This window comes from Ctenopharyngodon idella, chromosome 7 (assembly GCF_019924925.1).
Source record: "Ctenopharyngodon idella isolate HZGC_01 chromosome 7, HZGC01, whole genome shotgun sequence".
Lineage (NCBI taxonomy): Eukaryota > Metazoa > Chordata > Actinopteri > Cypriniformes > Xenocyprididae > Ctenopharyngodon > Ctenopharyngodon idella.
The window spans coordinates 39814641-39842511 of NC_067226.1; the positions used below are offsets into that span (position 1 = coordinate 39814641).

General features: G+C 35.9%; 1 protein-coding gene across 1 annotated transcript; it reads left to right on the top strand.

Annotated features, from left to right (window-relative positions):
- The first annotated feature begins 1081 nt into the window (after positions 1-1081).
- Positions 1082-27682, top strand: mapk8ip1b (mitogen-activated protein kinase 8 interacting protein 1b). The gene is made up of 12 exons (XM_051899985.1): positions 1082-1562; positions 5155-5257; positions 10811-11050; positions 13286-13367; positions 15621-16487; positions 21513-21588; positions 22394-22569; positions 22984-23087; positions 25197-25304; positions 25692-25762; positions 26136-26234; positions 26326-27682. Exons 1-12 carry the CDS (start codon positions 1507-1509, stop codon positions 26396-26398), a joined length of 2055 nt encoding a protein of 684 aa, XP_051755945.1. The 5' UTR covers positions 1082-1506; the 3' UTR covers positions 26399-27682.
- Positions 27683-27871: the final 189 nt, after the last annotated feature.

Here is a 27871-nt window from a genome sequence, read left to right on the forward strand (position 1 = left end):
GAGAATTTATTTATTTTTTTTTATATTTCAAAATGTATTTTATTGAGGTAGCCTATATATACACACAAACATACACACATGCTCCAAATCATATTTAATATGTTTTTAAAATAGGCTATATAAAATGGTAAAATAGTTCCAACAGATTTTGCTGTGGTATCGAAATTGGTATACCGAAAACCATAACATTTTCATGGTATTGGTACCGACTACTGGAATTTTGGTACCGTGACAACACTATTACAAAGCGAACGTGCAAACACCAAGTCAAACGCCCTTTACAAAAAAAAAAAAAAGGTAGAACAACGATGTTGGATGATTTTGAAGTTGGAGGAGAAAATTAGATGGATTTTTTCACCCTACCGCGGTACTTCCGCCTACCTTGTGTGTGACCTTTCCAACGTGATTACATTATGTGTGGCGCATCACAGAGCAGTGCAAGATGAGCATTTGTGGTTAAAAAAAATATATATATTTTTTTTTTAGAAAATGATCGTTTTGCTTGACAAGACCCTTATTCCTCGGCTGGGATCGTGTAGAGCCCTTTAAAGCTGCACTGAAACTGCAATTTAGACCTTCAACCCATTAAACCCTGTTGAAGTCCACTATATGGAGAAAAATCCTGGAATGTTTTCCTCAAAAACTTTAATTTCTTTTCGACTAAAGAAAGAAAGACATAAACATCTTGGATGACATGGGGGTGAGTAAATTATCAGGAAATTTTAATTCTGAAGTGAACTAATTATTTAATATTTTGACTTTCATCACTATTTATGTTTGTCTTTCTTCAGAAAAGATATTAACAAAATCAAAAATTTGAACCAGAGAAGTTTCCAAAATGTGGTTGATATAGTGTATAAAAACATTTAGTGTTTCACTATATGGTCCACTTTCTTATTATTTGAAGATATTTAAAAATTTCCTTTGGTTTCTCTCTATAGTATGTTACTATTAAAGAGAGGTATTGAATTGGCTGCACCCACCCACTCTTATACATACACCATATCTCTCTCAAACACTGAGAGAAGAGAGAGAGAGAGAGAGAGAAGGATGTGGGGGATGGGCGACTTTGGAGACAAGAGGCAGAGAGGAGGGGAGATGTTGTGAAATACACGCCTGCCATTGGATCATCTGCATGATTATTATGTATAAGCAGAAGGACACTGTCATGCAGCATCTCTATCAGTGCTGACTCGGCAAAGCTTTTATTTTGCCATTTCTGCTTTATTTTTTTGTCTCCTGTTGTAGATCGTACAGCGAGGATGCAGGTAAACACATGAGCAAGGGCAGAGAGATACAGTGAGGAAAATGCAGCATTCATCAAGACGTCATCATTATACACTGGACATAACAGTGAATGGAGAATAATGGAGCTGCATCATGTGCTGCTGTCATTGAATTCAGTCTAAACTGACTTCAAATACAGCGGCTCGAATGGCAGGCACTGAAATATGAAGAGAGCTTCGACCAGATGTCAACACAATCCCATGCTGCACTGCTCACAGAATGGACTCAAACGGTGATGGCAAAGAAGAATGGACGGAGGAGCAATGGGAGAAATGGTATCAGCTTATTTTTCTCTGTAATACACAGAATTTGTTGTGCTAGGAACAAATACTGCTGTGTTTGTACATGTGTTTTGATGAGCAGCAGATGCAGAACACAGTAGATTGTTATTTTTGTTGCATAGCAACATTCTGTTATGTCAGGGATCTTCTATTAATTTTTATGCAATATTGTTTCCATTATTGCAATGAGATTTTTGACCTTTGCCATTTGTTTATTAATAGATTGAAAATAATATAAATCTGTAAGGACATAATATTGTTGTCTTCACCTGCTGTCTTTTTAAATAGTCCACTTTACAGTGCAGGTTTTATTAATTGCAGTGTCACAGACTTATGGTGTGACAAAAGACTTTTATTTTGAAAGGGACTGAGAATGTGCATGTGCACAGCATGAACTCTTTCTCACATAGAGACACAAGCTGCTTCTGAAATCCGTTTGATGACGAGCTGTTTGTTTGTAGTATAAATACAGTGCAAGCAAACTACATCCACCATGGTGATGTTGTCATGTGACCTGTGATGTTAGCCACATCACTGTTCCCTGCCACATTATGCATTGAGAAAATATTCACCTGTCATTTTTTTCCCCCAAATTTTGTTTTACCCTTATGCTAAAATACTTATATAAATATATAATATAAATAAATAAATATCACATTGGCATAAGTATTCACACCCTTTACGCAGCTTAGTTGAAGCACCTTTGGCAGTGATTATACTGTTTTGGGGTGTGATGGTTCATCTTTAGGCTGGTGCATCGGGTCCTGTGCTTTAGGGGCCCCTTTCCTGCAGAGTTTAGCTCTAACCCCAATTAAACACACCTGAACCAGCTAATCTCAATGAAAAGGTGTGTTTGACTTTGGCATGTGGCTGGATTTGGAAGATTTGCATGCGGATCGATCTGCAAGATTTGCACATTGCAGTTGGGGGAGGAGTTGAAAACAGAGCCGTGAAACAGACACTTTCACTTCTCATATAGTGGCAGTATTTGCTTTGTTTATTGCAGATAATGTGGACTAGATGCAATGTTTTTCAAAATTTGTCAGATTTGTAGCAACAGAAGCAATTAATACTACATGTATCTGCTTAATAAAGTGCCAGCATGTACGAGAATAAGGTTCAATAAGCCTATATTAAAACCCATGTAAAAAAAGAAGTACACTTCGGCATACTTTGGCATGCTAAAAAAAAAAAACACTTATTATGGAGATAATATACTTAAAGGAACACTCCACTTTTTTTTGAAAATAGGCTCATTTTTCAACTCCCCTAGAGTTAAACAGTTGAGTTTTACCGTTTTTGAATCCATTCAGTCGATCTCCGGGTCTGGCGGTACGCAGCGTCTCTCACAAATGTCTCCATGGTTGCAAGGCACGCTCCCTGTGCAAGCAGGGTAATATCATTGCGCCTGCTGCAGCCATGGTACGGCAGCAAAGTTCCTTGATTATTACGCCGGAATGAGAGTATAGTTCCTAGCCATATCGGCCTAGAAAATCACAACTTTTCATTATCCGTCGGTCTTAGTACACGACGTAACTACAGAAGAGTCAAGTTTTAAATAGGAAAAATATTGAAACTCTTTGGTCATTTTTTAACGAGATGCTAACGGTCTAATCAGATTCAATGAACTATGCTAAGCTATGCTAAAAGTGGTACCGCCAGACCCGGAGATCGGCTGAATGGATTTGAAAACGGTAAAACTCAACTGTTTAACTCTAGAGGAGTTGGAAAATGAGCCTATTTTCAAAAAAAGTGGAGTGTTCCTTTAAGTGCAAACTGAACATAATGTTTTCTGACACTTAACTGCATGTTAATTGCAATTAGATGAAAATGTATTATAGTATTATTATTTGTATTTATTTATTGCAGTTAGCTGAACTTTAGAGCACGTTTTTAACCATTGGTTTTTGTGATCACTTTATTGTTTTGTATTAAGTGCAATATGTCCTACTTAAGTGGGTCAAAAAGCACTCTAAAGTCCAGCTTAAGTACATTTTTATATGTAATTTCATAATTACTTCTATTATCTTTCAAATATGGTTTGCTGAATCGGTGACAAGCATTTATGGTAAACTAAAATATACTTTGTCATTTTTTTTTAAACTTATATGTCATGAATTTAAATTTGTATTTTGTATTTGTAATTACACAATTGTAATAATGAAGCTGCAGTTTAGTACATTTAAAAGATATCAACAATGATTTAAAGGGGGGGTATCACACAATTTCTGCCAATCTCATGTTAATCTTGAGTACCTATAGAGTAGTAGTACATACTTCATATCTCCAAAAAGTCTTTAGTTTTATCATATTTATAAAAGATACATATGCTGTACCGAGTCTTTCTGAAAACAGCCGAGCTCCCTGCAAGCTATCAGTGGTCAGCTAAACAAATGTATTTAAACACACACAACACACCATCGCATTATCAATGGATAACTTTTGAATCACTATAATGAATATAGTGTATAGTGAATGATGAATAATGAATTTATGAATTCACTACGTTCGTGTTTTTTACATTATATGCACTTAGACCTATTGCCAACAAAACAGACATTTGAAGCAGTTTTACTCACCACCTGCGGTTCCGACTCATGACCGAGATCATTATCACTGTGACTGCTCCATCTTTCAGTTTCAAACGATCTGTAAATCCAGCATAGAACTGGGCCTTGTTTATAAAACGATAAGTGCTGATCCTGAGGGCTTGAGCAGCCATGGAAAACACGACATATTCTCCATTCATTTTAACCAATAAAAAAATGATTGCAACTATCAGTTTCTATGGTTATCTTAATAACAAATATCAAGAGCGGATCAATGTAATGCGTGAGCACAAAACTCTCAGCTTCACTTAACGCTAGGTTCTTTGTGAAGCAAGTTTATCTTTCCCTCACAACCAAAAACATACTTCTTTGGTGACATTGTTGATTTTGTGAAGTCCTGTGACCTGTGCAGCGCTGCCGATGACTTCCGTAAAGCCAAACGCATGTTGATGGGCGTGCTCTTGCTCTCTAGCTCTGCTCGATGTGTGCGTGCGCGCTCTTCCGAGAGAAGTGCCCGTACAAGGAATTCCGACCTTTATGACGTCACACTGACCCATACTTGAAAAAAAGACTGCGAAGTTTATGAGGATTTGGAAGAGTATTTTTGGCACAGAAATACTCCGTCATACGTCCAGCTCATGTTTTGAAACTTTGGCCATGTTTAGCATGAGAATCTCTTTAACAGTGTAAATAAGTCAGAATACATGACATAGCATTATACCCCCCCTTTTAAAGAGCAATTTAAAATAAAACTTTTATTTTCACATTACAAAGTGCACTTTTTAAAAGTGTGCTTAAGTGTGTTAAGAAACAGTCATGAAAGTGTACATAAAAGTGGCCATTTATTTCATTAATATATTATCTGCAAGTAGATTTTTAAAAATAGACTTTTAAGATTTGAAGTACACTACAAGTGCTATTCAATACAGTTAAGCACACTTCTCTTTCACAAGGGTATATTGTGCAGTACATTTAAAAACAAAGAAACAAACAGCACTAGTGCCCCTTACCAGTAACTTGGGTGGTTCTTTCTATAGGCTGACCCATGACATAGGCTTGGATGAATTTGAAGATGAGGACCTGTCGGAAATCACAGATGAATTTGAATTCAGAGCCAGGCACAACAACTCTGACATCAAGGTGAGAAAAGGTCTTGCTTAACATGTAAAATATTACAGAACAACTTCTAACCACTGGGAATTACAATGCATCTAGCCTTTGTGTACTTTTGTTCTGAATTTGATTTGTATTTTGTTTTTTGTGTTCTTCTTTTATTATTAATAATAGTAGTTATTATTTAATGTTTCCAGGGAATCTTTTGGATCTGGGGTAAAAAAAAAAAAAATGTTTACAGATTCTTTGTTCAGGAAGTAACCCTTCATGTGCACTACATCATTAGACCTGTAGGTGGCAGTGATCACCACCAGGTTTATGTCTGTTAGAAATTCTGTCTAACTTGTACTTGCTCATGCACTTGCAAAATTTTAGTTTTTATTCCACATTCCACAAATGATCCTCTCTACCGATGTTTACATTACTAGAGGAATTGTTAACCATATAACTAAAATACAATAACTGTCAACAAAGCATTTAAAGTAAAAAAGATTATAGTCAGGGAAAATGATGAATTAAATTAATATAGAAATGTCCATAAATAGCAGAGTCTACCAAAATTGGGTGGTGCAATTTAGACCAATTAAAAAACAAGGGTATCCACCAATAGAGTTGTAGTAATAAAGTCATTAACACTTAAAGTCCCTGTAGTCAATAATTTTATCCCTTAAAACACATATTTGATCACCAAAATTACATATTTAAACGTTTTTTCCTGTGAAAAAAATTCTTCATGCCTTAAAGCTGCAGTCCGTAGTTTTGCCTCTTTGTCGCCATCTCTGTTTGAAACCTGCAATTGCAGTTGTTTGCGGAATTATTATCTGTACGTGCATTGTGCATCAGCGCAGCTCCTCAGTCCGGATGAATCCAATGTTTGCTGTTTATCACCACATTAGTGTGGATACTGACTTTGGAATCACAGATTGTAGTCTTGGAAGTATGACCAACATAAGAATTTTCAAAGGAAAATGTCATCTGCACAAATAAGTAGGACTAACATGTCTGCCACTTTTGTTCTGACTAACTAAAGGAAAAAAAAAAAACATATTACAGTAAATCGCGCTGCCGATGGTGATTAAATCTAACGATCGTTTAGCTCGGTTCATGTCAAACTGTGCAAATTAGAATTATTGTTATACTTTCTCAAATTGTTAATGTTAACAACATCAGCATTGCGTGACTATGTGTATTTAGTGTGTATTAGCATTACCAATCTAATCTCTAACATTAATTTGTCATACCATACAATTCGCCATTCAAAATGATAAGTTTAATTATTCCAGCTGCTGTGAGAAAAGGCTATAAATGATCCTCCTCACATGCGATGAAGTCCACTAGCTGGGACTCATTCTTTCTGTTTAGAGATGTGACGCAATGGCACAAAGACATGCTCAAATTTTCCTCATAATTTCAAGCTTACCGTTGTGAATCAGGCTAAGGTAAGGAGATAGTTTTGAACACTGGCTGGTTATGTACATGCTCAAAAATTTATTTTGGATCATTTTTAAACAAAACAAGTTACGGACAGCAGCTTTAAAATAGCTTGAATGTACTCTATACCCTTGCCTCATTTAGTATAGGCGGATCTATGAATATGCTAATTAGAACCACCTTCTCTTGAGACTCCACTGCTTCAGATCGGTCATTAATGATATGCTAAAGCCCGCCGGCACGTTGACGAGGTAGTTTGTGATCCCAGAAACACCAGATCACTGCAGTTTTAAAGAGAAAATTTTTGGCAATGGTGTTGACTTATGAATTTGCACATGGTAAAGCATATTAAAAACACCACATAGACATATAAACAACATTAAAAACTTAATTTTCACCACAGGGGGACTTTAAAATAATATAAGGGTGGTTATCATACCACACTGGCATGTGATGCACGTTTGTTGATTTACCCTGATGGTGGTCAAAAATACTAAAGTAACAAACTACATTATTGCAAAAAAAAAAAAAAAAAAAAACTTTACACTTTATTTCGATAGCTCTAAGAACTAACTTTGCAACTACATGTCAAATGTAGTAAATTAGCCCAATAGGAAATATGAATAATTAATTATAACTAGTTATAAATAATTATAAATATTTAGATCAGCTGTAAGAATTAACTTGATGTAGCAGAATTAATACCACAATCAACTAACCTGTTTGTCCAGCGAACACTCCGTGTTAATTGTTTATTAATTCTACGAAATGTTAATTTCAGGGGTATGGGAAATAACTTTCTTGTACAGTACTACTCAGAGCATGTAGCCAAAATCTGCATGATTAGGGACTCCAGTACATGAGCATAAACCCCAACTTTACGTGTAACACAAACAAGGCTTTAACTAGACTAAACAGACTAATAGCATACACAAATACTTTTATACAGTTTAGCAATGGAAAGAGAGCTGGAGCAGAATACAGGAAAGCAAGAAGTTATCACACTGAATTCAGTAGATTAACAGCCTTGAGCAAACCATCAGTTTATTAGTTTTAATGCACCCTTCTTTAAAAGGGGTAGGGGATACTTAATGTATCAAATAATGAGACTAAGTTTGATACTTGCATGTCTCGCCCATTTGAATAATGTTTTAAGACTTCAGTTGATCTTTGGTAAAGTTGTCTTGATAGAGAGAGTACCAGTTTGAGCCAGAGGATCTTTGATGAATGGAAAGACAAGACTGCTGCCTGGCACAAACTTAGGGGTCTCTAAGACGTCTCAGCATCATCTTCATGACAGAATTTCTCTATATATTTTTGATATATTGATATATGATAATTGATATATTTACGGAAGGAAATTTACAAAATATTTTCAAGGATCATGATCTTAACTTAATATCCTAATGATTTTTGGCATAAAAGAAAAATTGATCATTTTGACCCATACAATGTATTGTTGGCTATTTCTACAAATATACCCGTGCGACTTATGACTGGTTTTGTGGTCCAGGGTCACATATTTGTTATAAACATCCAATTAGGTTTGCCAGATCTGTCCAACAGTCACTACTTTTTTCTATTGAAAGTTCCAGAATACATTCTCTCATTCTTAGCCTTAGCTTAGAATAGATGGTGAAACATGGGCTTTACTATATTTGTGGCACAAAAGTAAGTCATGTTTCCCAGGCCAATTAACTAATGTAAATTATTAGTAAGTTACACTTAAATACATAACTGAATTACTGATGATACATACTTTATTTTTGGTTCTTTAACTACTATGTACTTACATAACACTTGTGCTGCTACTGAGGTGGGAAATGGGTAAGATTAGGGACAGGTTTAGTTGTATGGCTAGGTTTAAGGGTGGGTTAAGGTGTTAGGGAAGGGTCAGCAGTGTAATTATAGATGTAATTATAGATGTAATTAAAGAAATTAATTACAGCTGTAATTACATGTTTAACGATTAATGCACTGAAGGTGAGTTTAACGAAGCCAAGTGATTTTATTTAACCAAACATAAACAAAGACTTGACTGGACTTGACTAGACCATGAAACTCACCAAGAGTAGATACATGGAACAATGCACAACAAGGCAACATGGCAAACATGAGGGCTTAAATACAAGAGGGAACATGGGAAAACACATCATAACAACAACCAATGACAAAGTCGAACCAATCAAACAAGAACCAATGAAAAGACAGAACTGATAAAAAGGTAACAAGACAATGCACTAATGCAAACTAGACACATGTACTAAGGAACAAATCAGAACATTACACATGAAGTAAGGAACCACAAAACAAAGAACCACATGACAGGATCACATGAGGGGAACAGGGAATCATATAACAAAAACAGAAAACATGACTATGACAAATTTCAAAATAAAAGACAAGAAAACATGAACTGCTAACATGAAACAAAAACAAACATAACATATCCCCCCTCAAAGGGCAGCTCCCGATGCCCTAACGAAACACAAACAAAACAGTCCAGGAGGGTGGAGGAGCGGAGGTGGTCCAGAGGGAGGGATGGACCGTGGAGCAGAGGATGAGACCATGGAGGCTCAGGTGGGCCTAGACTAACGAGCAGAGGTCGGCATGAACCGTGGAGCACTGGACGAGACCATGCATTGTGGAGCAGTGGATGAGACCATGGACCGTGGAGCAGTGGATAAGACCATGGACCTTGGAGCAGTGGATGAGACCATGGACCGTGGAGCAGTGGATGAGACCATGGACCGTGGAGCAGTGGACGAGACCGTGGACCGTGGAGCAGTGGACAAGACCATGGACCGAGGAGCAGTGGATGAGACCATGGACCGTGGAGCAGTGGACGAGACCATGGACCATGGAGCAGTAGACGAGTTCATGGACCTTGGAGTAGAGACCCAACGCAACAGAGTGCGGCGCGGGACAAGATTTGATGGGTGCGTGCGGTTTGTGAATGTTGATGCTTTAATAAAAAATATTTTATCGGAAGCGTTTATGCTGGGATGTTGTGGCGACACATAACTTAATATTTCATGGATTTACGGACAAAAATCTATATAAGCTACTTTTATGCGCGATTTTGCGGGCAGGAGCGGGACAAAACATGAATGTCGCAGACGGGAGCAGGACAATATATTTTTTTGCAGGAGCAGGACACAATCTTGCGGGAGCGGGACTGAAAAATCCGTCCCGCACAGGTCTCTACCTTGGAGCAGTGGATGAGACCATGGACTGTTGAGCAGTGGAGATGGAGAGCACCAGAGTGGAGCTGGTGGAGGAGATGACCACCTCATTAAAGCAGAAGACCACTGTGGATCAGGAGGCCATGGCGGAGCAGAAGACAACCAGAGACCAGAAGGCCACAGCTGAGCAGAGACATGGATGGCCTTCCTGGCAGTGACAGATTGGCCATGGATGTGGCCATGACATGGAGCACAAAAAGTTTGTGGACGGCCACCGTGGCCTTGACATGAACACCAAATATTTGTGGACCGCTTCTGTGTCTTGGGGCACAGGACTCCGCTGAATCAGGGTAAGCGTGTACAGCCTTCGCTATACTCAAAATGATGCTTCCTCGTTTCCTCGCTCCTCCATCCTTCCCGCCCGTGACCCAGAAACCGATCAAAGGAAGCGAGGATGCACAAATAAGAAATGAGAAGCACCCAGAAACAAGAATTAACATAACAAGGAATTTTAAAAAAAAAACATAAGTACGATGTAAAAACATTTAAGTGCACTATATCAAATTATTAATTTAAATGTCAGTACATAGTAGTTAAATACACTTAATATAAAGTGTACACTTTTCATATTTTCACTCCACAGGTTTTTTTTTTTTTTCACAGCACTTGTTTTTACAATTTCGTCTCTAAATCAAAATCTGAACAAATCTTGCAAACTTTTGCATATAACGAGAGCTGAAAGCATGTGTCTCATTGTAATGCAGTGAGTAAACACCAACATGAATAGTCTTTGTCCCAAACCCCTCCCCCTGTCTCTTGTTCTCGTGGCTTAGCCGGCACCGAAAATGCCAAAGTCTGATGTCATTGCTTGCTCTAATGGTTGAGTCAGTGGCCCTCATCTCCCCTCTTGCTTTTTCATTCACTCTCTTCTGTGACTGACAGCCGATCTTTCCAACCCCTGCAGGATCATGTGATTCAAGCACCCAATAGTGGCTTGGACAAGGTGGAGGCAGGCGCAGTGGGTCAGATCCAGGCAGAGACACATCCTTTACATCTTACTGATGCTGTCGATAGGAGCCAAAGAGTGGCTTGTCGATACGACAGCAAAGCATCTATGGATTCTGCTGTTCCTTTCACCATGGATACCTACCGTCCAAAAAGACCGACCACTCTCAACTTATTCCCACAGGTGCCCCGGACTCAGGTAATAAACAGATGGGTATGTAAAGATATGACAGTAGATATACTGCAGGTGCATTTTCTCTGATGAGGCAAGGGAAGCAGTGCCTCCTAAACGATTTAAGAAAAGAAAATAATTGACAGTGATAGCATCCAATAGCAACACCCGTCGATGAAGTTTCAGAGAGAGGCAGTGTCTCTTTTGAGCTCATCGTGTTCTACTACAGAAAATTGAGCTAATAGAGCATGGGGTGATAATACACTTCCAAAAAGTCAAGTGAGAGGAGGTGATGCCTGAGTGCGTTGTGATATGATTGGCTCATTACCCTCTCAATGCAATAATGCTCATCTGTCAATCTTGCAACAGGTCAGCACAACGGCCCAAATTGGTCAAACTTGTGTAAATGGATTGACTAATTTAACACACCCACTCTGTCATCATCACATTGTTTCACATTTGATTCTAAATGAACTTGAAATGACTTAAAATATTTGTAAGTAGGTTTTTAGTAATTAGTTAAAATAAAACTGCACCTCTGTGTCTGTGATCTGTGATCATGATTACATTTGGGGGATACGTTGGCGGGTAGAAAGAGTACTGAAAAAAAAAAAAAATCACAGTAAAAGTAATAGTACTTCCCAAAAAAATATTTATAACATAGCATGCTACAATTTAAAAATGTAGCTTACACACTGTAATTCAAAAATGGTTTAAAAACAAACTGAGAAAACAGTCATGTATTTGGGCTTGTTAGTGCTTGGCCCCCATTGAACAATAAAGTATGACCACATCATTGTTATTTAGAGGGGTTGATATTTCTTTGTCATTTTCTGTTTGAATAAACACTGTGAGTGAGCGCTCTCACCAGAACACGAGCAGAAATGCTGAAAGAGAAACAGTGTTTGCCTCTGACAGTTGCTTTTTTTGTTTTGTTTTGTCAGAACCAGTTGGTTATTTTTTTAGGAAGATAAGTAGTGAACACAGTTAGAGGGAAAATGGCAAAGTAAAAGTACAGCATTTAAATAAAACAACTAAATAAAGTCCTGAGAAAAGCTACTTAATTACACTCTTAAAAATAAAGGTTCTTAATTGGCATTGATAGTTCCATGAAGAACCTTTAACATCCATAGAACATTTTCAATCCACAAAATGAGAACCAAAGGACTAAAAATGGTTCTTCTATATGGCATCGCTGCTAAAAAAAACCCTTGTGAATTTTTTATTTTTAAGTGTATTGTAACGAGTATGTAATCTGTTACTTTACACCTCTGCTTTTATTTATGGTGGAGAAATGATTTAAAGCTCATGGTCTGTGAGGGGAATGTTAATATGGGTCCGTATGGACAAATAGAGTGGGCATTATTGTAAGAATTGTAAGAGGTATTGAGAGTGAGAAAGAATCTGAGAGAGAGAGAGAGAGAGTCTTTTGGAGTAAATGGAACACATTTACAGAACGCTCTTGTATTATTCAACTTCAGTGTGCTCAGGTTTATGTGGCAAAAACCTTATGTGGCAGAAAATGTTTTATTTAGCTTTATAGGGTTAATTCATCCAAAAATTCTGTCATTAATTACTCACCCTCATGTCGTTCCAAACCCATAAGTTTGTTTGTAAGTTAACTGAGTGGTTTAATCCAAATTTTCTGAAGAGACTCAATCGCTTTATATGGTGAACATAACCAGAAGCTCAGCCGAACCTGCTTGAGGAGTGAGAACAAACCTTTTGCGGAAACACAAACATGCTGCGTAACATACGAGAATGATTCTCGTACACGTCAAGCAAACATGATTGAGCTTCCATTTACCACAACTGATGTGTGAGTTGAATGTTTATATGTGAATAAAAGCCTACCTTTTAATTTGTTGATCATATAGTGATCGTGTCTCTTCAGAAAATTTAAACTAAACCACTCAAGACATATGGATTAGTTTTACGATCTTTTTATAAACTTTTTGAAGCATCAAAGTAGTAGTTGCGTAGCTGCCAATGGAGGGACAGAAAGCTCTCAGAATTCATCAAAAAGATCTTCATTTGTGTTTATACGAGTTTGGAACAACATTAGGGTAAGTAATTAATGACAGAATTTTCATTTTTGGGAGAACTAACCCTTTAAGCGTTCAGGGTACAGTACCCACCCAGTGCATCTAGTTATTCCATGCATACCAAAAAATTGTGCATGCTATGCACAGTTTATCTACAATATATTGCAAGACCACTATGAAAGTATGCTATAGCTTCTTTGTGGCATCTCATCAACAGGACACTTTAAACAACAACTCATTTGCGAAGAAGTACAGCTGGCAGCAGAAAATCTCTCAGACCTTGCCACCCCTTAAAACAGGTGAGTATAGAGATCTTTGTTTACAGTGTAAGCACTTATTGAGTTTTACATTTTAATTTTGTTGCTATTAACTTGCAAATAAGTGTCCAAAACATTAAATTCAGTTCCCACTTACAGTCAAACCAAAATTATTCAGACATTTTTGATATATTTTTACTAGTGGGTGCAGGACACTATAGTTCATTTATGTAAGTGAAGATAGCAAAATAAAGTAAACTCTTCATACAGTGGACTACCAGTAAAATTGATAAAAATTTGGAACCAAAAATTATTCAGACACTTTGACCTGACCATGTTTTGCTTAAGTGTTATCTGACATAATTAAGATTATTTTTTTCTGACAGTTTAACTCTGAGATCTTGTCATATTTTATTACCATTTTTGGTAACACTTTACAATAAGGTTCATTAGTTAACATTAGTTAACTACATTAGTTAACTTGAACTAATAATGCATTTATTAATCTTTGTTAATGTTAATTTCAACATTTAAAATCTTGTCAACATTAGTTAATGCACTCTGAACTAACATGAACAAACAATTAACTGTATTTTCATTAACATTAACGAAGATTAGTAAATACAGTAACAAATGTATTGCTCATAATTAGTTCATGTTAGTTAATACATTAACTAATGTTTAACTAATGAACCTTATTGTAAAGTGTTTTACCATTTTTTTTAAAACTATAGTGAATAGACTGTATTAATGAATGAAATGTTCAAGGTGTCTGAATAAATTTTGGTTTGACTGTAAGTATATTATTTTAAAGTATATAATTTAAGTAATAAGCAAGTCAATTTGACAGATTATGAGCTAGCTCATTGTATGCCAAACTTCCCTAGCTCTGTTGTCTCAATGACAAAAGGGCAGCAATGTTTTGCTGCCAACTATGGTCATGTGAATTTGATTTAGTCTAGTCATCTACAAAAACATGTTTGCATGTGCACTCTAGCCAAACAATGGGTTATACAGGCGTACCTAACTTGTTGGTCTGTCTGTTTAAAGAACAAAACAAGCCATTTTTTTTTCATCAGAATGTTAGTATACTTTTATCACTGACCTCAAATAATATTTTTACTAATTAAAGTGCTGTGTGTGTGTGTGGGTGGGTTCTTGTATACATGGTTTATGAGGACACAAATGTGTATAATAACATGGGTATTACAATGTAAACATGGTTTATGAGGACACTTCCTGTGTCCTAGTAAACCAAATGGCTTAAAAACATACTAAGCTGTGTTTTTTTGAAATTCAAAAAATGCAGACAGTTTTCTGTGATGGGTAGGTTTAGGGGTAGGGGTAGTGTAGGGGGATAGAATATACAGTTTGTACAGTTTAAAAACCATTACATCTATGGAGAGTCCCTGTAAACCACATACAATTATGTGTGTGTGTGTACCTGGTATTCCCTATGTTATGGAACCCAGACAGCAACATAGTGTGGCCTAGATCCGGCCCACATCTGATGCATGTGGATTACATGTGGACCAGATGTGGGCCAGATATGGGCCGACACTATATTGCTGTCAGGGAAGTCACCAAATCTCCCCACAAGGATATTAATACCAGTAAATTTGGACCTTATGGGGACATTTTTTTATCCCCATGAGGAAAACAGCTTATAAATCATACTAAATTAAGTGTTTTGAAAATCTAAAAATAAAGAAAGTTTTCTGTGATAGGTAGGTTTAGTGTAGGGTAATAGAATATACAGTTTGTACAGTATAATAATCATTATGTCTATGGGAGGTACCCATGAAACATGGAAACCTGTGTGTGTGTCTGTGTGTCCGGTGTGTGTGTGTAGTACGGAAGCTTGTTTCTGCCTCGAAACAAAAAAAGGTAATTGCAACTATTTATCTATCAGTTTTTTCTAACAATTGTAAGTTTATATCTTGCAATTGCCAATTATAAACTCATAATTACAAGTCTACATCTCGCAATTTTTTTCCCACCACAGAAGAAGAAAAAAGAAAAAAAGGTAATTGTAACATTTTTATCTTACAATTCAGACTTCTCAGAATTGCAAGTCTTATATGAATTTATAACATGCAGTTCCGAATTCCAAGAACTCAAGTCTGAATTGTAAAATATAAACTCAGAACTGCAAAAGAAGTCTGAATTGTGAGACAAAAAGTCACTATTACATTTTTTATTTTTATTATTCTGTGGCAGAACAAGCTTCTATAGCATTGACTTGATTGATAATCCATCAATTCACTTTTTTGTGCTTGATCCTACTGCAACCAGGTGAACTGACGCCATCTCGCGAACACACATGTCTAAGCGATGAGGAGAAGCACCAACCGGGCAGCGGTCGGAGTCGGACACAAATGAAAGACTGTGGCACCTCTACTGACAAGCCCAAACATTCTCAAGCTCCTGCCCCTTCTGCTGCACTATCTATCCCATGTAAAGCCAGAGATGTACACAGAGAACTGGGGCACTGCGAGCGGATCCGTTATCATACGGACGTTCGGCTTGAGCCTACAGAGGAGATCTATCTGACGCCAATTCAGCGTTGCACTGAGGCTCTGCAGAATGAGAAAACGCCAGCGCTTTCCCAGGTGACCTTAGCCAGCTCTGACAATGAAGCCCCTCCTCCATACAATGAACAGGATCTGCAACCCCCTTCCTATTTTTCTTGTGTGGAAGCTTTGGCTGCTGACAGTAGCAGTGAAGAAGTAACTGGAGCAGAAGATCTGTGTTATAGAGACTGCGGCGCTGGCGAGGCTCATGCCCATCACGAGAGCTTGTCAGGAATGCTGAAAACTTCCATGAGCAACTCTGACGCAAGTGGACTTTCGTACGATTCGGTCAAATACACATTGGTCGTGGATGAGCACGATCAGCTGGAACTTGTCAGTTTAAAAGATTGTTATCGTGGCTACAGCGATGACAGTGATTCGGCCACCATCTATGATAACTGTGTTACCTCTCCATACGAGTCTGCTCTTGAGAAAGAGTATGAGGAGGATGAGAATGAAGACAAAGGAAGAAAACAAAGTGGGATCAAAGCTTCAACGTGTCTGTCAGAGGATTCTACCCCTGAGGCTGACATGCCATTTTCTCGAAAGTTTGTTAATGTTTTCATGAATGGCTGCTCACGCTCCTCCAGTAAGTGGTATGCTTTTATATATCGTTTTTATCATTTGTACACTATTAGTCAAAATTTTGTATGATCACATTAAAATGTTACAAAAAATTTCTTTTCATCATATAATAATAAATAATCACGGTTTCCACAGACATATTAAGCGAAAAAAAAAAAAAAAAAAAAAAAACTATTTTCAACATTGATAATAATAAGAACTATTATTAATACTTGTGCACCAATAATAGGAGTAATAATAGGACCAAAAATGGAGTAATAATGCAGGAAATTAAGCTTTGCATCACAGGATTCAATTACATTAATAGAAAACAGTTCTTTTAAATGGTAATACTGTTTCACAATATTACTGTTTTTTACTGCATTTTTAATCAAATAAAGCCTTGGTGAGTATAGGAGACTTCTTTCAAAAACATATCAAAATCTTAATAATTCCAAACTTTTGGCCAGTAGTGTATATGTTTATATTTCAATGAAATCTCTAGATACTAAAACTCTTTTCTTTTCTACATTTGATAAAGTTTTCTGCATGGTTTGCCAACATCAAATGATGATGAGCATGCACGTTTGTAACAAATGAACAGTACTCTGGTTGCAGTTGTTTTAGCAGTCTCAATGCGACATGCCACACCAAGGTTTCATCAGTTCACAGTACAAAAAGAAAAAGAAAAAACAAATATTACAAATTGTGAGATCAAAATAATCACTCTTTTTGCTCAAGTCACACTGTCCAACACTGACAGATTTTAGATGAAGAGTTTTTAGTGTTTCTAAAAGATGGTTAGTTAAAAGATGGATTGGTTACAAATTAAACAATTCACTCACTGGAATATGACCACTTTTGTTCATGTTCAAATCTAAATGAACTTTCTGGTTATGTGAACTTGCTGGAGAGCTGGTTTTAGGAAACACTCAGCTCAGTTAAATTATCAACCAAGTTAAATTATTATTACCATTAAATGTGTGACCATCACGGGGAATGAACCGTTTAAACAACATACTAGTAAAAATGTCATAATTAGTAAATCAATCAATCAATCAGTCTATCTATCTGAAAACATCTATCGGCAGGGACCAGCATGATTGTCTCTGAGTTTAATGTGAATTACACTAGTGAGTTTTAGAGAGCAGTCTAAAACTCAGTAATTAATTCTCTTGACTCTAACCTGTCTGACAAAAAAGCATCTTGGGCGTCACTACTACTCGGGATTTTCTCCGTCATCAATCTTTCCTCCTTGTATTCAATGTACCGATGTTTACGCTCGTTTTTGTCTTTATCCGTCTCTCTGTCTTCAGAGCTTTTCTGTTTCTCCGTCAGTACAGGTACAGATTCTCCCGTTGTCTCTGCTGGTAAAGCACGATAAATAAGTGTTGTCTAATTTTTGCTCTTCACAACAGTGAACAACACTACGCTACTAGCGTATCTAAAGGGGCAGCAGCCAATGACCGTGAGAATTCTTTATGACATATAGTCTTAAACTTGAGGGGGCGACCCGCGCCATACAAACACTGTTTATATAAAACGATGGTAACACTTTACAATAAGGTTTTATTTGTTAACACTGATTAACTACATTAGTTAACATGAACTAACAATGAACAATGCTTCTACAGCATTTATTAATCTTAAGGCTGTGATACACTACACGACTTCAAAAAAAAAATCACAGAACAATCCTACATGGAGCTCCACAATGAAGGAAAAATTGCTTCAGCAAGTACTGTAGCCTACTGTTAGCTTTGTCTTGATAGAGTTAGCAAACCACATTCTGAGGTAAATCCTGATTCATTCATTATTATTAGTGATCGACCGATATTGATTTTTTTTAGAACCGATACCGATAATTTGTGTGTTTATGTGCCCGATAACTGATATGCAGAACCAATATTTATTTACTGTTATACTTCTGTTTTTGACATGATTACAACACCACTGAACTGAACAAACCACATAACAATCACTCCCTCCTTGCATAGAAAACAAATCTTATTTATACACCAATAAATTCTGTTAATTTTCATCTTCATATTACAAAAATCATTTTATTTATAAAAAGCATCAGCAGCAACACTAATGTTAACAATAAGCAAAATAAATGTAGAATGTCTAATGTTTTCAAATGGAGAAAATAAATTAAAGACAGGAGTCATATCAACTTTGCAGAAATGTAATACTTTATTTTAAACTACAGTTTTAGTAGATTTATAAGTTGTTTAATAGGCTAAAGAGTGAAGAATAATTCGCTGGATAATGTTAAATAACTGAATAATATTCTCTGGAAAACATCGTATTTTATTGCATTTCTCAACTGGTATGTTATATCAGAATTATTAATAATGTTTTTGTTGTTCTAGATTATAAAATATCTGCTGACAAAGCGCTGTTATCTAGGCTATGCATTTACACAGAATATACTCAAACTGCATCGCTCGCGGAGATAATAAATAATTAATTTCCATAGAGTTGCGTTTACTTGGATGTTTATTAGCGAATTCATGGTTATATAGTAAATGTTTATATAATTACAGTGTTCTAAACAAGTGAATCTTGTTAAAAGTTACACGCGGTGGCCGTGGAGCATTTCCTGAGCATCAACCCGCTGAGTGAACAGCAAAATGCAGATGACTTCACGAGACTAAATGATGAGCATAGACAACAGAGAGAGAATTAAATTCAGCGCTTTTATTTCCAACATGTGCTCATTCATGGCTGTATTATTTAATTCATGCAAAGTTTCATCTTTATTGGGTCAAAACACCCACAAGATGGCGGCATTTATCGGTAAATCCAATAGCCTATTACAAAACCGATATCCGATTATGGTAAAATGCTTAAATATCAGGGAAAATATAAGTAAATCGATATATCGGTCGATCTCTAATTATTATGTTAACATTCATCATTATCCAGGGCTCGACATTAGCATTTCTCGTCGTAAGTAGCCATATGAAAGCGCTAAAAGCTGTGAATGATTGGTTACATTACATTAAATGTAAAAACAGCGACTGATAATGGATTATATATTGATGGTAACAACAAAGATAAAACTATGCCATTTACCTCTAACTCCTCTTGTATGTTGAGTCCATACTGACCGCGTCTACTCACCCCAGACAGTATCTTCCACTACTGCGGATCATTTTTTGTGAAAGTGTTTCAACTGTCATGCGTCTCCTAGCAACGAGGCGCGAACTGTTTTAAAGTCTGGTAGTGTGTGATCCTCAGTCGTGTAGTAGTGTATGATGCCCAACTTTTCTCTGTAACTATTTACAAAGTGTATGCCTGCTGTTTAAAAATCTGTTCAGATTTTAAAAGTTGTGTAGTGTATTCCAGCCTTTAGTTAATGTTAATCTCAACCTTTACTAAAACATTTCTAAGATCAAAAGTTAAATCTGTTAACATTAGTTAATGCACCTTGAACTAACATGAACATGAACATTTTTATTAAAGATTTTCTGTCCGCTAGAGGTCGCTAGAGGCCTATTCAAAACAAAGGCGTAGCTTGATGACGCCAAGTTTGAGCGCGGAATCTTGGGACATGTGGTCTTCACCTCACAGCCGATGGAAAATAATTGGGATAGGACTCGGGAAGAAATCATGTTCATGGATGCTATTATTAACGTTACTGTAGTATGAAGCAGAGCAGGGCCGAGTGTTGTGGGAGCTGAACAAGGCCGCTGGAGCGATTGTTAATGAGAGACGAACGCAACACACGCCGCGAGCAGCGGAACTTTTATTATGCCACAGTCACAGGCGCCGCTTCCGCTTTTCCGGTCATGAGTATGAGGTAACACAGCTCTGTTGATCATATTAGATACATTTGAGTGTGTTGAAAATGTTATAACGTTACTTTGTGTGTTCTGTGCGTTTGCTCTGCAGCTGCTGTGAGACACTTGTTACACACTGCAGTAAGATAGATCGATTTTAGAATATCATATTAATTGCTGGATGGCTTGTGTTCATAAATGGCCTGCAATTAATTTTAAAATGTATTGTATGATGGAGAAAATGCTGTTTTTCTGTTACTAAAAATAAATCTGCATCTGATTATGCTATGTTAGCTACTTCACAAAATAGTGTTTTTCTCTGAGACATGGTAAAGCATGGTACTAAAAAAAAAAAATAAAGAAAATTTTATTTAAACAATAAGACTAAACGTGTTGAGCTATATAACAATAGTTAGTTTTCTGTTTATAAATATATCAAAACGGTTGTTCCTTTGTCTATTAAAGCATCTTTGGTGTTTCCATGGTTTCTACAAAATAAAACCGGAAACCGAGGGTAACGCTGGTATGACGCAATTGACAGGCGACTCCTCACACGTCCCGGAGCCTTGGTTAAAATTGCAATTTTCTCACGATTTACAAATAGTTGCAAACATTTGGGATATTGTAAGTACTCAAGTGAACAAAATATATAACACTGGCCTAGTGGTTTTTGGATATTTTACTGCAAAATTCTTACACATTGCACCTTTAACTAACATTAACAAAAGTTAATGAATGCTGTTAGAATTTATTGTTCATTTTTAGTTTGTTAGTAAATGTATAACTAATGTTAATAAATGAGACCTTTAAAGTGTTCCCAAAACTATTATGAGTACAATATAAGTGTGAGTGTACACCATTCAGATGTCTCTTCACAAAACACAATTTATTTCTTAACTTTTAAATATATATATAAAAAATACATTAGGCCTATATTATATTATTCCAAAGTGTTAACTTTTATGAAGAGCACATAACTCAGATATTATAAAGTGCTACAATGTTTTTTATCCACTTCTACTGTATTGTTGTAACAGCTGAACTGTAGCTTCAGCCCCACTGCTTTTGTGCAGTTTTTAACTGATTAGATTCAACACAGTTTGTTTGTTTATTCCAAAAGAACCTTAATAACCCATTAGAGCTTTCAGAGATTTATTTTATTCAGTTATTTCAGCTGCAGATAAGGATAGACCAGTGTGACCATGGTTTTGTGAAAGTGTTTATATCACAGGCTGAAACATACTAATTGCTGATGTCTTTAGGTACAGAATCTTTTGGCTTGTTTTCCTGCATAATTAATGGAGAGGAGAGGGACCAGACACACAAAGCCGTCTACAGGTGAAACGGATTGACACACCACTATCAAAGAGCACAGCACACATGTGTAACTGTTGATGCATTTGTATTTTTTTAGATGATCATGCTATAGATCAAAGTCCTGAATGAATGCATGGCCAGTGGATACTGGGTCATTCTCAGGAAATGGCTCCATTTGTGACTCAAAAATTTCAGGATTTTTAAAAAATCATACAATTTTAAAAGGCAGTGAACTAAATTTTCAAGAATGTGAATTCTTAAATATGAATTGAATAAAGCTTTGCACAGTATGAGTAGTTGTTTATAAGTTTTTATGATTTACATTAATTTAACCCCATTAGTCTGTTAGTTCATATACAAAAAAAAAAAAAAAAAAATCATATATTTAAATGTATAATGATATTGGAGGAAATTCTGATCAAAAGATAAACTTACATCTGTTTAAACTATGTGGTCAAAACATTTTTTTTTTCTATGATGTCACTCAATTAGATTTTCCAAAAAAAATATATATATATATTATTTTTTAAACGTAAATAAATGGGGAAATTATGACGATGAATAATGCTTCTTTACAACCCAACTGCATCAGTGATTGGGGGGGTATGCAGATTGGTTGATATGACAAAATAAATATCTAAAGAAAATAATAATAAAATTGCACTACACACATGCAATGCAAAGTTAAAATATGCAAACAAGTTTAGTATCTAGTTAATCATATCAGTAGCAAGTCACTGGGACACAATCACATTTACCATTTGAGAGCAACCCAGATACAAAAAACCCCAAAGATTCCTTGCCTCATGGATGTCTTTTTTGCCAGATTTGTCCCTCGTCATGACGATGAGCTGGAGCTGGATGTCAATGACCCTCTGCTGGTGGAAGTGCAGGATGAAGATTATTGGTATGAGGGATACAACATGAGAACAGGAGCACGAGGGATCTTTCCTGCCTATTATGCCACTGAGGTCTTTAAGGAGCAAGAACTTACTTTAAATGGTAAGAGCTGGAGATTAGGATGACGTCCTGATTCCATTCCCCAAAGATTTCATTTCATAAAATGCTGAGATATTATTACAATTCAAAATAACTGTTTTCTATTGTAGTATATTATAAAATGTAATTTATTCCTATACAGTGCTGAATTTTCAGCATCATTACTCCAGTCTTCAATGTCACATGATGCTTCAGAAATAATTCTAATATGTTGATTTGCTGTTCAAAAAACATTTCTTATTATTATCAATGTTGAAAACAGTTGTACTGCTTCATATTTTTGTGATCATGTGACACTGAAGACTGGAGTAATGATGCTGAAAATTCAGTGTTTTCAGATGACTCCACTGTGTTTTAATTACTTAACAATACTAACTGTTTATATGGTCTTTATATCTCTGTCTTGTTCTCTCTTAGCAAAAAGTACTGAATGGATAGAGAAATATACAATGAAATTCCTTGGCTCGGTTCAAGTATTGAATCATAAAGGCAATGACGTTCTATGTGCAGCTATGCAAAAGGTTTGTACAAGATTTACATTCAATTTCCCTCTCACTGAATGTTTTAAATTAAGAAAAAAAAAAGTAAAATTGTTTAATGCAAAACTTGCAACTCTGGCAAACTTTGCTATTCTTTTTTTATAACGTTACAACAAATATAACACACAAACATAGTGATGGAATTAGATGGATTGAGCATATGGTAAAACATCCTCTAAGGCAGGGGTGTCAAACTCATTTTATGTTAAGGGCCGGATGGGAAAAATTGTAACCATGTGTGGGCCGATTTTTTTTTTTTTTTAAACTTTAGTGAGCTGACAGTTACATTAATATTAACCATACAAACTACACATTAATTTGCAAGAAAAAACACACTGCTCTTTGAAAACTGTATTCGTTTTTACTGCGAAAAGACTTTATTAGATTTTTAAAATAATGTTTTATTTAATATTGGTATTTAATTTTATTTAATATATGGTCAATTCCAATTTTTTTGGAAGCAAATTTGATACCGGTTGCCAATTTTTTCTTTAATTTATTTTTTTATTTTTTTATTTGTTGTTTATTTGTTCTATAACAGGCCAAACTGGCCTTAAACAAAAAATATGTGTAGCCATTTGGTATACAGGCACCATTTAATTTTGAGCATGAGCAGTTGTTTTTTATTTAAATTAGATTGTATAATTTCAAGAATTACAGAAAAAAAAAAAAAAACAGCAAGGTCTGACTTTATAGCTTTGTGAAATTATGCTACATAAGACACCTGCACAAAACAAAAATAGCAGACGGACTGAATGAAAATGCAAATTCACTCTCTAACAGTAGGTGGCGCTTGTGGAACAGCAGCGATATAGTATTTCCTTGGTTACCGCTGTACACAAAGCAGCACTGTGCTTATAAAATAGGCTACTTACACGGAGATCGAAACTTTTCTGAAGACAGTTCACTTCTAAATTACATTCATATAAACCCAATTCAATATTTATAATTTTCTTCCTATATTTCACAAACAGTGAGCTAAGCCTGGTACAGTATTTGCTCTGTTGGCGCGTCTGTGTTCTTCTCTTTGCGTCCATATTCAGCATGTGGCTGTGTTAACGTCCTGTTTACAGACTTCGTAATATTTCCACACAAACGGCAGTTTGGGAAATGATTGCAAAGTTTTTTGTTTGCAAGTCCAGAATAGATATTGGCCAAAATAAAACAAATAACCGTTCGGATTTATGGCCGGTGGACCATGCATAACTGTTTTTTAATTATTGTTCAAATCATCCCCTGGGCCGGATTGGACACCTTTGTGGGCCGTATTCGGCCTTGTGTTTGACACATGTGCTCTAAGGGTACGTTTACACGACAACGATGTACTAAAAAAGTTTTTCCTTCGCGTTTTTTTGCATACAGACGACAATGTTGTCAAAAAGATGTCACTTTGTAAAGAAAAACTAGACACCTATAGACTGAACATGTAATACGCATGCGCATGATGTCACCGTTTCACAAGTTTACACGCAGACGATAACGGTATAATTTTCAAAAACTTGCACTTTGAAACATGTTTTCAAAAGCTTGCATTTTCAGGTCCCCAAAATGCTGTTGTCATGTAAATAAATGCCAAAACACATTAAAAGTTTTTAGTTTTCAGTTGAAAACTGTCATGTAAACTGACCCTAAATTATGGTGTTCAAATCTTCTTCATTAGGGGCGTTGACACAACACTGCTTTCAACTAAAAACTAAAAACTTTTTATGCGTTTTGGCCATTCAGTTACACGACAATGGCATTTTGGGCGCCTGAAAATGCAAACTTTTGAAAACAGGTTTCAAAGTGCAGGTTTTTGAAAATGATAACGTTATCATCTCTGTGTAAACTACAAAAACACAAATTTGTGAAACGAGGACGTCATGCGCATGTGTATTATGTGTTCAGTCTATAGGCGAGTAGTTTTTCTTTACAAACATCGCCAACTACTGGCCTGGCAGCATAATACAGCGTTTTTAGTCGTTTTCGCTGATCTGTGTGAACGGGGATCGTTTTGACAATATTGTCGTTGACAACTTTTCTGTTTTTTGTCCATTGTTGTTGTGTAAACATGCCCTTAGACTGATAATGTTGTTTTATGACTGATTCCAGATTGCGATGAACAGGAGACTGACTGTACATTACAATCCACCGTCATCCTGCATCCTGGAGATAAATGTGAAGGGACTGAAGCTCACGGTGCAGGATGATTTCGACATGGTAAAACCACAAGCAAGAACGTTTGCTTTATGAGCGCCTTTAAGCACGTTTTTGTAAAAACCTCCTTTACATTCTGCTTTTTAAATTTCAAGACTTTCAAAGAAAGTGTAATGAAGAATAATACTGTTTATTTGTTTACTGTTTAGTTGAAATGCACAGTGACAATACCCATGGACTGGGCTAGAAAAGCAGAACCAAACACAACTTTTAAAATGATCTATATGTATCTAGTAATTAGGAATAACTTGAAAAGACATCGAAATGTATTGGTAAATGAAAGTGTGTGAACCATATAGAGAACTAATCTGTTTCAGCATGTGTGGAGGGTTATATAGGTTTGTGGACATAATATGAGCAGTTAATCATTTTATAAATGTGTTTCCACAGAGTAGCCAATATAGTCACTTTTTCCATTTGAAAAATGTGTCATTCTGTGGCTACCATCCCAGGAACAAGAAGTAAGTCAATCTTTTACCTGCACTCTTTGACTTTTCACTGACAATGATGATGGTTTTCTTATTATATTGCATATACACTACCGTTCAAAAGTTTGGGGTCAGTAAGGTTTTTTTTTTTTTTTTTTTTAAAGAATATACTTTTATTCAGTAAAAAATATTAATTTTTGATCAAAAGCAAGAGTAAAAATATGTATAATGTTACGAGAGATTTCTTTTTAAATAAATACTGTTCTTTTGAACTTTTTTATTCATCAAAGAATCCTGAATAAAATGTATCAAATTTTCTCAATCTTCTGACCAGTAGTTAATGCATTTGTTCTGTGTGTTTTATTTACTAGTCAGTATGTTATCATATGGTACGCTATCTCTGCAGGTATTTTGGCTTTATTACAAAACACCCCGCTGATGAGAGATTCGCCTGCCATGTCTTTGTGTCTGAGAACTCCACTAAACCCCTTGCAGAGTCTGTGAGGTCAGTTTTATGTTCCTTTATTGTAATTTATTACTTTCTTCTATGACTCGATTTGTTTGATAGTCAGTATGTTCTCTGTCTTCATTCACAGGAAAGCATTCCACTTGTACTATAAAGAGTTTGTGGAGGTCTCATGTCCAACAGAAGACATTTACTTGGAATAATCTCTGATTACAATGAGCTGCACAGCAATGTATATAACAGCTATGCTAAAGGAATATATAAGAAATAATAATATGTGTATATAATCAAAGACTAATATATCTGACAAAGAGGACCAAACAAGATGAAGAAACTGACGGTTGTAATGTGATGGAATTCGTCAGACTGACGCACAAGAGAAGAACCGAACGAAAAATTGTATCGTATAAAAGGCTGAAATTATTTTTCAGGATATTGATGATTTTGAATGCTTTGGATGAGTGTTTCCCAGCTAACAGGGAATGTTCTCAGAACTTTGGCTAATGTTCTGGGAAGGTTCTCTCAAAGTTATGAACAAACGTTCTTCCAAATGTTCGTTCAAAGTTATCTGGTCTTTAATAATGTTCTCAAAATGGCAACATAAAAACATTAGCTATACATAACTCATGAAACATTTTTCTGAAACATTTTAGTTGGACGTTTGGCTAACTTTTTTAAAAAGAAAAATAATGTTACTGCTGTTCAGAGAACATTCAAAAGTAACATTCGAAGTAAAATGGAATGTTCCCTTAACATTAAAAAAACTGGATGATGTTTTGAATGTTCAAAGAATAACGCTTTCATAACTTAATGGGAACGTTAGCAAAAGGTTCTTAGAACGTGTTTTTGTTAGCTGGGTTGCTCTTGCTGCTGCTGCGCTGTGGTTCTGTTTTTGCTTCAGGCTTAATAGAAAATATTTTTTCATAGCACAAAACACACAGACCATACATTCTGATAAAAAACAAGTAACAAATCTGCCATTTCAGCTGTTTGTGATGTCTTGATGTCTGCTGCATTTTACAGGTATACCAGCATAATTCATTCTTAAAATCTGCCTGTAAAGTGAAGTTCATAATTGTTCATGGCAAAATAGGGCTTCTTATCCACTTGTTTCCTAGTTAGTCACCAAATAAAAGGCATATCAATAAACAGTATATGGCAATTTGATCATATTAACAGAAGTCATTAACAGTTTGAGAAAATGTTTAAGAGTTTCAGTATTCTTTTTTGATCATCCACTCATAAATTCAATGAAAATGGTTAACAAAGTAATAATAAAAGACTACAGTGCCATGGAGTTCCTGTTAAAGCTTGAGTGACTATGAAGGTGATTGACTTTGGAAGAGATATTTTGGCTTGCCTTCAGTTTGAGGTCGACACGTGCCCTTTATTTGAAACAACTCCTGATATATTTCTTGTAAAAGCAAGACCTTATTACATCAATATGAACAAATTATGTGCTCATTAAAGGCTTGTTCAACAAGGCACACTTGTAGATCACTGGTTTTATTTAGATAGGCTACCAATGCACCATGAACTACTTCTAAATATATTTAATGAAAATAATACACTATATAATTCCACATAAATATATAAATTTGTTTCACAGATGTTAATATTATTCCTTATTTCTGTATTTTATTTCTGTGCGAGCCTGACAGGCTCAAACACTTTGT

Coding starts and splice junctions, on each gene's coding strand:
- mapk8ip1b (XM_051899985.1), top strand. CDS start 1,507: ATGGACTCAAACGGTGATGGCAAAGAAGAATGGACGGAGGAGCAATGG. Junction 16,488..21,512: donor TGGCTGCTCACGCTCCTCCA/GTAAGTGGTATG, acceptor TGATGTCTTTAG/GTACAGAATCTTTTGGCTTG. Junction 26,235..26,325: donor CCCCTTGCAGAGTCTGTGAG/GTCAGTTTTATG, acceptor CTTCATTCACAG/GAAAGCATTCCACTTGTACT.